The 11,525-nt window shown below is 46.5% G+C and overlaps 2 protein-coding genes across 12 annotated transcripts in view; one reads left to right on the top strand and one right to left on the bottom strand.

Annotated features, from left to right (window-relative positions):
- The first annotated feature begins 6,663 nt into the window (after nt 1–6,663).
- The window catches only part of RNF220 (ring finger protein 220), a 251,916-nt gene continuing 247,054 nt past the window's right edge, over nt 6,664–11,525 (top strand). For 5 of the 11 annotated variants that reach the window (XR_012421012.1, XR_012421011.1, XR_012421010.1 and 2 more), the window contains exon 1: nt 8,197–8,483. The gene's annotated coding sequence lies outside the window, so the exon portion shown is untranslated. Of the gene's footprint in view, nt 6,940–8,196; nt 8,927–11,525 lie in introns of those variants that run through there. The other 6 variants (XM_005543590.5, XM_005543589.5, XM_065523505.2 and 3 more) reach the window with 3 other exon arrangements.
- LOC135964622 (uncharacterized) lies at nt 7,874–10,471 on the bottom strand. The gene is made up of 4 exons (XM_065518792.2): nt 10,372–10,471; nt 9,628–9,755; nt 9,049–9,454; nt 7,874–8,668 (listed from the first exon to the last, which is right to left on the bottom strand). The coding sequence occupies exons 1-4, from the start codon at nt 10,469–10,471 to the stop codon at nt 8,415–8,417; spliced, it is 888 nt and encodes a 295-aa protein (XP_065374864.1). The 3' UTR covers nt 7,874–8,414.

Here is an 11,525-nt window from a genome sequence, read left to right as displayed (position 1 = left end):
ATTTAACCTTTCTTTTGATTATGAGTTAATGCTACAATTCTACAAGCTTCTTAGGGGATAGGAGGTGCATTTTCTGCCTTTTTGGGGGGATGGGGCAGGCATCTTTTACAGTTTCTTCCTACTGCCTTGATTCATACATAGTAAGTGGTCAGTAAATATTTGTTGCTAGATTGCCAGATGGTCAATCTTGGCATTGATATTGGTCTAATGTCTTTGGGAGCCGCCTGCAACTACTTCAGAAAGTTTCTGGTTGGAGTCAATATGAAAAATGGAGGATTTATTATTTCTGCTGTGAATTTATTTTTTCTTTTTGGGTGATAAAACTGGAAATCTCAAAAAGACTCCTGGTTTGTGTGTTGGGCATTGGTGGGGGAGATTCCTTTTGAAAGTGAGTGTGGAAAAGCAGACTTTTTATTTTGTGGAGGTTTTTTGAAGCTTACAAGTCCTTATATATATATATTTAAAAGTCCAAATTGCTCGAACTTGAAGTTCCCCTCCTCCTTTCTCCTCCTTCAGGGCCTTTTTCTAAACCTACTTCCCTTAAAATGACTTTTATTGATTTTCACTCAATGAGAGTTATTCTTCAGAATGAGGATGGAGGGGTCAGAGAGAGAAATTTACCCTGTGTTACCTGTGGAATAGGTGTGCATTTGTATCCAGTCTTGCTTTATTTGTTCTGTTTCCTGTATCCAGAAACCCACACACTGGGGATCATTAGGTCCTCTGTGTCTTGGTCGGAGCTTGAGTACAGTATACTAATAGATCAATTTATGTGTTCATTCATTCAGCAAACATTTATTGAGCTGGCATGTCCTAGGCATTGGAGATACTAAGATGAATAAGACATAGTCACTGCCCTCAATGACCTCCAGATGTACAAGAAGACACCAGCCTGAAGGGGCTTGGGTCAGGGAACAAGGCAACTGAATATCCTCCGTCAGGAAATCCTAAGAGAATAAAAAGACCAGTCTTGTAAGATAAATATAAACATCTAATCAACTTAGCCGATTAGAAAACCATTTTTAAGAAAAGGCAATCTTTTACCAATATGTCCGGTGTTTCTTTTGCATTTTTTCCTCACTAATTTCTTTGTCTCCAGTCTTACTCCTCTCCAGGCTACATTTAAAATTGCCTCCAATTTTATTTTTCTAAACCCTGATCTGATCATGTCATTCCTGTTTTGAGAATTCTCATTCATTCATTGTACACATTTTATCAATCACCTACTGGGATGTTTCCCGTGAGTGTGAAGTGTTTGGGATGCAGTGGTACGCAAGCGGGCCCTACATTCAAGAAGCTTTAGAATCTAGACCAGGTAGTACTTGCTGAATCTTGTCCTTTTATCTAAATCAGTTCAGTCCAATAGACACCAGTATCTGTTGTGGTAAGTACCATGCAAAACAACTAAGACAGAATTCTGCTTTAAGCAGATCAGAGTCTAGTAAGGAACCTGAAAACAATAGATAATTCCAGTACAATGTGATAAGTGAATAGCTGCATGCATAGACTGCTATGATAATCAGGTTTGAGGAGAAGAGAGGCTGGTGGGCAGGGTGGCTTCCTGGAAGAGACCATCCCAAGCAAAGTCTTGAAGTATAAATAGGAGTTGGTTAGACACTGGGAGTGTCCAGTTAGTTCCTTAATGTGACAAACAAGATCTTTCATAGTCCATTAATCTATTTTTCCAGTCTCCCCTTGTATCTTCTACACCTTTTTTTTTCCCCTCCCAGCCCAATTTCTGAATGTTTTTCAAGTTAGGAACGAATGCCCCTGGATTATTTAGTGTTGTGCTTTGGATTTGAGAAAGTACCAAATAAATATGGTGCATCTTTCTGGAGCATCAGTTCTACCAAATGATAAGTAATTTAAAACATGGTTTTATATTAAAGCTTAATATATTTGTGGAGTTGAAGGCAAAATTTCCATTCATTTTTCAAGATAAAACAGGATACATACATTTCAAGCTAGTGGCAAGCCATTTTAGGCTTGCCCTTAGACACCACCATCTGTACCACCTCTTTCTTGTGGAAAAATTTGAGATGTACTATTGGAATATGGCAGGAAATTTTATGTGCCTTTGCATATGCTATTTTGCTATTTGCTCATCCTGGAGTGCTCTTCCCATTTTTCTCCCTTGATAAATTCTACTTATCCTTCAAAGCCCAACTTAAGTGTCATTCCATGTAACAGTCATTTTTAACGAAGCTTAAATGTCATCCCATATGACAGTTATTTTTTAAAAACCCACTTGTGTCCCTGCCTCCTTTCCTAATAGCTCCATAACTCAGTACCTCCTTCTTTTGTATTTCTACCACCCTATACTCAGAATTTCCATTATAGCACTGCTCACATTGTACCATATATATTTGCTTTCCTATCCATCTCTGCTACTGGACTATAAACCTCTGTAGGGCAGGCACTATTATTTATCTTTCTATTCTTAGTGACTGGCACTTGGTAGACACTCAATAAATGTCTATTGAATTTGTGGACCATTCCTTACTCTGCATCACCTCTGCTCTTATATAAAGTGATATCTCCTTTACTTCTCATCTTCAGGGAATGATGTATTCCACAAAAGTATATTTTCCAGACAACTGAAATTTACTTCTTAAAGTATCAAAATCTGCTGTTTAAATCATGTTGGTAGGAATTTATTTTTCTGTATTTTCACACGTGTGCTAGCTCTCGTAAGTAAAATACACTAAGCATAATGTGTTCCTTGATGACCTATCCCCAAAAGTATCAGGGTATGTTTGGTTGGAATTCATGACATCCACTGGGACCACTGATGGGATAGGGCTTTTTGCCTTCACACCAAATAACCCCATTTTCTTGTAGTTTTTGAGTTATGGTGCTTGCTTCTTATAGTTCGGTCACCATTTCTCATTGTCAGTGTTCTTGCTCTAACAACACTACCCTTTGCTCTTTTTATATACGTTTCAATGGATATTAAAATTACAAAACTAATATATGTTCACTGAAAACAAACAGAAGTCTATGGAGTAAAAAGTCAAAGTCCTCCCTTCATTTCTGTCTAACCCCCAACCGTGTCACATCCACACTCACACTCCCTAGCCATAACCGTTGTTAACAGTTTAATGTATCCCTACAGGCCTTTTTCTGTCAATGTATGTGTACATGTATACGGACTAATATCAAATCATATTATACATACTGTTATATGACTTGTTTTTCTCACTCGACAATATATAATAGGTATCCTTCTATGTCAGTACATCTTAGTCTATATCATTCTTTTTAATGGCTGCCCCCTTTTAATTTGACAATCTTAATCAGCTGTGAATGGGAAAGCCAAATAATCAAGCTTATTAGAATTGTACCTAAGAAAGAATAAATCGGCTCTGAATGAAGGCTTGTGTAATTCTCCTAGGAGGGAAATGTGTTAACTTTAGTGCATGGACTTTGTAATGTTTATTTTGGCTATTCTGGGACCCTTTTTGCTTTATTTCCTGCTTCATTGTGTTTTGGATAGCTGAGGTTGCTGGACATATGACCTGTGAATTAGTGAGGTATTACATATTCAATTTTGCATTATATAATTTTGCTCTGGTTTTATGAGGGATTTGCATTTAATTTTTTCATTTAGATTGCTGTTATAGACAGTGATTAGTTCTTCGAGTTTCTAAGTACTTGCATCGTAGTGAGGACCACTGCGTGTGGTAGCAGCTAAAAATATTTGGCTTGATGATTGAACAGGCCTTCTTATCTGTATCATCTATCTGTGAGAATGTGCACTGGACCTATGGGAGCTCTCTAAGTTGATTTGAGGGAGCCTTTTACTACTGATGAACATTAAAGTACTGACATCATCTTGTGCTATAAATAATAAAATCTTATTTAGGATTTATATAGACTCTTCCTTCTGCTTTCATCTACCATACTAAAATGGCTAAATCTTGTTGATGCTACCTTTTAGATCTCACTGTAATGTGTCCCCTCCTCTCCACTCACTCTGCCCCAGTACCTTGGTTCAGGCTCTACTGTATCTCAACTGACTTACCTGAGATAGACTTTTTAATTGGCCTCACTGCCTCTTGTCTAACCTCCACCTTGCCCACCCAGCAACTAGTGCTTGTTTTAAAACAGAAATCCTACCATGCCACACCCCTAAAACCCTTTAGGGGTTTCTCATCATCTATAGGATAACGTCCACTTTCCTTAGCTTAGTATACAAAGCCTTTTGTGATTTGACCCACTTCTCCTGCCTATCTCTTGCTGCTCAATGTTTCATACTTCAATTTCTAGGGAAATCAGTGGCTTATAATTCCTTTAACACACCACACAAGAGAATTCTCAATAAATGCTTGTTAAATGAATGAATGAAATACCTTATGTAGCTAGGGTGACCATTCAACCTGCTTGGCCCAGGATGGCCCTTATTCACATTTGTCATCCCAGTGTAATTATTAAAAGTGTCCCTTTTTTTTATCATCAAACTTATCTCAGTTAGATCAATAAATTCTAAGGTCATCCTTATTATAGTAATTATCAGATTGATTTCTAACTCTTTCTTTTTTTCCTCTACTAGATGGTGAGCTCTTTGAGGACAGGAGTTCATTTTTACATCCTCGTTTATTCATTCAACTAAGAGACTGATGCTGTTAGGTGCTTAGGGTATGATGTAGAATGCAACAAACAAACATGGTTCTTGACATCATGAAGTTTACAATCCAGCAGGAAATAATAATTTAGTGGAAAGAATAGAGCCTAACATAATAAATGTTGGTGTATGAGTGAACAATTAAACATGAATTAGAAGTTCCTCAACAGGCCAGGCGTGGTGGCTCACCCCTGTAATCCCAGCACTTTGGGAGGCCGAAGCAAGTGGATCACTTGAAGTCAGGAGTTTGAGACCAGCCTGGCCAACATGGTGAAACCCTATTTCTACTAAAAATTATTTGGGCGTGGAGGGGCATGCCTGTAATCCCAGCTATTCAGAAGGCTGAGGTAAGAGAATCGCTTGAACTTGGGAGGCAGAGGTTGCAGTAAGCCGAGATCACACCACTGCACTCCAGCCTGGGTGAGAGAGTGAGACTCCATCTCAAAAATAAATAAATAAATAAATAAATAAATAAATAAAAATAAAGTTCCTCAACAAACAATCCTGATACCATGAATTACAGAAATAGTCATAAGTGTAGAACTCTAAGTGATCAAATTAACAATTTATTTAGAGTTGCCAATTAAAATTTTAAAATACAAACAGCACACATATATGTAAACATGCTTAATATTTAGATGCTACCTTAATGTTAAACATGAGTAAAAAGGACAACGAAATAATAGCAAGAATGAGATTCTGAGTTTCATTCTTTTTAGACAATTTATAATCCTATGTGGTTCTCTGCAAAGTGGATTATCAGTGTGTACTCCATTCCTCCCCACCCTCCCTTTTTTTTCCAGATGAGAAATCTGAGGTTTTAGACACTGAACCACGAAACAAAGGAATGACCTTTTTTTTTTTTTTTGGCTCCCAGACATGATCTCGGCTCACTGCAACCTCCACCTCCCAGGTTCAAGCGATTCTCCTGCCTTGGCCTCCTGAGTAGCTAGGATTACAGGCATGTGCCACCATGCCCGGCTACTTTTTGTATTTTTAGTAGAGATGGGGTTTCACCATGTTGGTCAGGCTGGTCTCGAACTCCTGACCTCTTGTTCCACCCGCCTCGGCCTCCCGAAGTGTTGGCATTACAGGCGTGAGCCACCGTGCCCGGCCAGGAATGACTTCTTAAACCAGGATTTGATTTTGGTTGAACTTTGCTTTCAGAACTAGAACTACCTGCTATCCAAGACTTGTTAACCACGTTCTCATGGGCAAATTACAAAACCCTTTCAACCTCAGTTTCCTCTCATAAACTAGTGGTAATATTATCTCCAGAATTAATCTTAGGAGTAAATGAGATTATGTAAAGGCATTTAGTCCCATAACCGGGCTCCTAGAAAGCACTCAGGAATGTTAGTTCTCTATCCGTTTCCCCTATTTATCTTTCTGTGTTTGATGAATTATAGGATGATATGAAGTGATTTGAAAAGAACTGTAATATAAACATCAATAAAACACCAATAAAAAGTTTATTCTCACATCTGGATGCTAAACTAGGCCTTCACCTCCTCCAAAAGGTACAGTTTTATTAATATTCATTTATTATTTTATTATTATAGTCAAAGACCCAGAGAAGCATTCCAGGAACAAAGCAGCAGGTAAGATTTTTCTGGAAAAAGGTAGAGATTTTGAGGGAGCCAGGATTTGGGGGTCATTTAAGCAGCAGTGGATGTCAGTCTTCAAGCTTTGCCCATTTACTCTTGGTCCCTTTTGGTTCAGGAAAGGAAGAAGAACAAGCACCAAACCATTCACTGAGACCTTTGCGGGTTGGGGAGGAGGGATGTAAACAAAAGTCAACGCTCTCTTTAGTTTACAATGGCTGGCGACCCCAAGACTTCCAAGCTCTTTGGTGAGGGCCAGTAGGTCTGTTCTCCAGGAGTGCCCTGGGTCTGGACTTCATTTCCCAGAGTCCCTTAGTGCCCTAATGTATTCAGTGCTCAGAGTGCCTGTATGTGTGTGAGTGTGAGAGAATGTGTGCGTGCGTGTGTGTGTGCGCGCGTGTGTGTCTCTCCGAGTCCCTGGGAGAGTGGAGGCTCATTCACTGATTAGAGCCAGCGCTGAGAGGCAGCACTGCTCCTTCTCTCACGCCAACCGAGTCTTTTGATCTGTACATGCAATCCCAGGCAGCTCGCGAACACAAACCCGGGGCCAGCCGCCTACTGCTGCTGCTGCCGCTGCCGCTGCCGCCGCCGCCGCCGCCGCTGCCTCCGCCGGCTCTGCGCACCCGGGACTTTTCATGCACCACACTCTCCGCCTGCTTCCCTCCGTGTCCTGAAAAGTGCGACCGTTCTCCCAAGGAATTTCCACGGCAAGTATGGAGAGCAGAAAGGGGTGTGGACGTGTGTGCGTACCCAAGAGGGGTGGGTGCGAGGGCAGCCGGCTTGTTCAGGAACCTGGCTAACTTTCCGGGTCCGTTTCCTAGGGATTCGGGCGGTTCCCCCCGGACGGAGGCAGGGGCTGGGACTGGGACTGGCGCGTCTTGGATCATCGCAACGGAGCCTCTCGGCATCGGCGCCCTGCGCGCTCCGTGCGCTGCCTCGCTCAAACTTTCCGTCTTGAGTTTTCCTTAATGTGTTTTATTTGGGGAGGGGGGGAGGTGCAAGGGGGAGGGACCAGACGCGGGAATTGGACAAGTAGGGAGGGTTAGGGCACTGCAAGGGAAGGGAGCAGGAGTTCTTTTCTCCATCTTTCAATAAGCCCCATTCCCACTTTGTTCGGGTCGATCGCGAGAATGCCTTCTCGCCGGGCTCCCTGGTGCACCCCCCGGTGATTTCCGGGCTCCCTTGTGTACCCCGCGTTGATTTCCGGCGAGGCCAGGGCTGGGTGGTACTCAGTGGGGAGCCCGAGGCGGCGGGCGGATGGAGAAGGGGCGATCCGAATGAGAAACGACCCCTACAGCCTCCACCCCACACACAGCCGGCTCCGCGGGGTACCGGGGGAGTGACTGTTTAGCCCGGAACCCCGGGTGCTCGGCTGACTTTTTCCTAGCCCGGGCGGGTGTGAAGGCTGTGGAGGGAGGGAGGTGGGGTGGGATAGGGGGATCCTCTGCCGGCAGGAAGGAGGCAGGTGCTAGCATAGAGGCGGATCATTCTAAATGCCACCGGTAAACTCCCCACTCCGGTGGGTTGGACCGGCCTGGCAGTAGAGCAGCCCGACACGTGGGATCTCCCGGGATTTTCGGGGTCGGGACCCCCTCTCCCATCGGTTCTACTGAGCAAGGCGGGAGGACGATCGTGGAGACAAGGGCGCCTTACTCTGTTTGTAGTTTTATTTTTATCTTAGACCTGCCTTAAACTGAGTAACAATTTCTCTTCTGACTTGAGAACAAAACTTTTTAGTGAGCACGCCGGTCGCTGCTGTCCTGCGGCCACTGCCGCCGCGCTTGTCAGCCCGGGCCGAGCGACCTTCTCTGCCCGGAGCCCAGCCCCGCCACCGCGCTCCGGAGACTCCGGCCTCCCCCACCCCACCCCCGCCCCCCAACCCGGGGCTTTTCAGGGCTCGGCCTGGGCGTTTCGCCTTTGTGCTTTGTAAGAGAAAGCCTTTTCTTCCAGGGCACAACAAACTTGGGCGGAGAGCTTCCGTGTGGCCCCCCGGGCGAGGCCGCCCACGGTGGTGAGGCCATCCTAGGGGATGCCCGGTTCGTCCCCGGCTCCAGGAGCCTCTCCGAGAGCTCGCGGCCCAGGTCGACCCAAGCTGGCGAGGGCGCGCAGGAGTCCCGAAGTAGCGGGAACTAGGGCAGCCAGGAGGCAGGGGAAGAGCTCTCGCTTCCCGTTAACACTCTGCATTCTCAGGTCTTGGATGCAGCTCCAGCGGAGAGCCCATGTTCCGGCCCTGAGCCGGGTGCGCGTCGCACTGGGTGGGTGCATGGGGCCCGGGCCATAGGTGTGGGGGCACAGCCCTGCCTGGCTGGCCCAGGTCGTCTGGGGTCTCCTGCCTGCGCCGGCCCCCTGCCCCGGGAGCCGCTGAGGGGGAGAGCACGGCGCTCGCTGCCCACGACGCCCAGCAGCCACGTCTTGCCTCTCGCCTCCGCTCCGGACTCGGCTTGAGGGGCAAAGGGGAGAGAAAGGAAAAATAAAGAGAAAAAAGGGCGTCAGTGAGGAAGCAGCGAGGAGACTAGGGGGAGCAGAGTGGGCAGGGGGCCTTTGCCTTGCCTGGCCTCCTCCTCTTTCCGTCTCGCGGGCTCTTCCTGCAAAGGGGAATGAGCAGAGGGGGGAAAGGCAGAAAGAGCGTCGAGGAAAAGCGGTGCTGGCGTCTTCTGTGCCGATCCCTCCTGGCCCTCAGAGACCCGGCAAAAGTGGCGTGAGTTCGCTCTCTGCGCTTCGGGGCGAGGTTGGGGAAGGCCGAAGAAGGGGCGGCGACGCGTCGCGCCGCTGGTGGCCGACGGGGCCGGGGCCGGGCGCGGAGCGAGCTGGGACACACACCTGTTCTGCGAGCCGCGCCGTGTGCAGCGGCCGGACGGCCGCCGTGCGGGCCGCAGAACCCTCCCTTCCGCACCGCGCATCCACAGTCCAGGAGCTGGAAGGGCCCGGCAGTCCCGCGCCGGTCCGCATTTGCAGGAGAGCCGGAGTGGAGGAGCCCGCGGCTGCCCGCTGAAGCGGTGGCGCGCGGCGGCGGGACCCGGGTGACCCCCAGGGCGGGGCTGCTCGGGGGCTGGAGGTCCTTGGACTTTGGTCGAAGGCTGGCAGCTCTGAGCCCCTGCCCCGCGGGCCCCGCGCGGCTGCGGACCAGGGGCCCTTGCACGTGTCGGTTCTTCCCGGACTGGCGCCTTGGTTGCCCAAAGTTAGGCGCAGATCGTTTCGTGCAGAGGTTGTTGGGACCTAGAGTATTCTATATACAAAGGCAACCGAGAGCCGGAGGGAGAGGTCAGGCCAAAGAGTAGTGGGCTTGGCTCCGCGTTGGCCCCAAGTTTATGTAGGTTTCGCCTTCACCTCTCTTCCCCCGTTTCTCCTGAAAGAGTTGATTTTTTCCCAGTCGAGACTCTTCCGACCTGAATAATGCACCCTCTCGCTAAGCCCGTATCCCAGCGATCCCTTACTCTCGGACTGGCCCGGGCTGTCTCGGATTCGCACCCGTTGGCCAAGCTGGGCCTGAATCCGGGTCCAAATCTGGGACCGATACCCGGCCGTGCCTGAAGCACAGGCGTCGGCCCTAGCCCGGGAACTGTGTTGGCCTTATGTTCCCTGAGCTGTCGCATATGGTGGTAAAATTTCTGTTAGAGCGGTGTTTCCAAATACCCCCTGGGCATTTGGTGTGCGGGAATTCTCTTCAAGCGAAGTCTGTGAACTTAAAAAAAAAAAAATTCTTTCCTGCGTTCTTAACAACCCCCCACTACTCTGCCTCATTTCCCATTGTTCTTTGCTTTTTAAGTTCCCTGTTAATTTTTTAAAAGTTTATTTATGCAAAGGAAAAATATCGTTTAATTTGTTCTATTATTTTAATTCCTGGCTTTTGGAAACGGTTCAGAGACCACAAAAATGTCACCTGTTGTAATAAGCAGAGGAGTGTTGTGTGTGCATTTTAATTGCCAGCAGAGCCATAGTTTGGTGGGCGCCCTGAGCTCGGCTCCGGGAAAGAGCCCTTTGCAGCTTTCTTTGTGGCAGTCATTTGCAAATGGGTTTGGCTCTCAGCTACGGCAGAGGCAGCGGCAGCAGCCACCGCTTCCTTCTACGCCGATCCCGGGCGCAGGTCAGGAAGCCCAGACCCTGGACCGGGATGGGCAGAGGATGGGATGGGAGATTACCTACTCTCTGAGACTTTGTCTTGGGCTTTCGGTTTTTCTGTGCGAAAGTGGCTAGTTCGCTCCGCAGAGCGCGGAGCGCTGCGCATCAGCCCAGCCTCAGACATTTTCACGTTCCAAACGCGGGCGTCTTCGTTTCATTTGTCTTGGTTCTGGCATGTTTAACCACGCAATTAGTAATCTCACTAATTATTCAGATAGCTGGCGTTTTGTAATCACTTTAAAGCAGGATCGGGAGTGTGATTTAAGAAACAAACTCCCACAGATACGGAACTGAACCAAACCCATCACGTCAAGGATTTGAAATTTTTTTAACTCAATATTTGTTGGTCCCTCCGTCCAGCCTCACTGCCTGCCAGACAATTTATTTAGCTTCGTGGATTGATCCCTCCTCCTTGTTTAGTTAATTCAACAAAGACTTTTTGCAATCTGTTTGGAGTTTGTCTGATGCCGTGGAAAAGTAGCTGATGATTTATTTGGTTGCTTTTCGATTTCTGTCTTCAGCCCTTCTTTCTCCTCCTTTCAGCGGGGATGTCAGCTGTTATTACTTCCTATTGATCCCTTTGCAAAGTGAGAAGTGAACTAAAATTAATGTCAATTCCACTGCTCGGATCAATAGCTGGAGTTATTTTAATCTGGATTTGCACGAAGTGCTAAATTAAAAAAAATCAGCATAGAGTCAGAAAAGTAACAGTTACTTACTTTCCCTTTGCCCAGTTCTTCACAGTCACCCAAATGCTCCATCAAGCTGATTATCTTACAATCCATATTTTTTTAATTAAGAGGGTCAGTTAGTTTTCTTATTTTGGGTTCTGTGTTTAAACCCATGACATTTTGACATTGGGAGTGTATTAACTATAGATTTTCATAATGACTGTGGTCGGCTGAAGCCTCATCTATACAAGTTGTTAATGTGAGGAGAGGGTAAGAAAGAAAAGGGAAAAGAAAAAAGCACTCCCCCTCCCCCATGGAGACCAACACGCCCACGCAGTGGAGTAAGAGAGATGTGGCCTGGAAAAATATTGTTGATTTATTTTCAGTGTAATGAAGTTTTCAAATGAATAACCAGGGTTGAGTGATTCACCGGGTTCTGTTGGAGTGTCCGGTGCTGTCACCAGATTCCTAATTTATGAAACTCATTTAAGATAATGAGGTGATCTA

Source organism: Macaca fascicularis, chromosome 1, assembly GCF_037993035.2.
Source record: "Macaca fascicularis isolate 582-1 chromosome 1, T2T-MFA8v1.1".
Taxonomy (NCBI): Eukaryota; Metazoa; Chordata; class Mammalia; order Primates; family Cercopithecidae; genus Macaca; species Macaca fascicularis.
The sequence above is the reverse complement of the archived record's forward strand: the minus strand, read 5'-3'. Positions and strand labels throughout refer to the sequence as shown.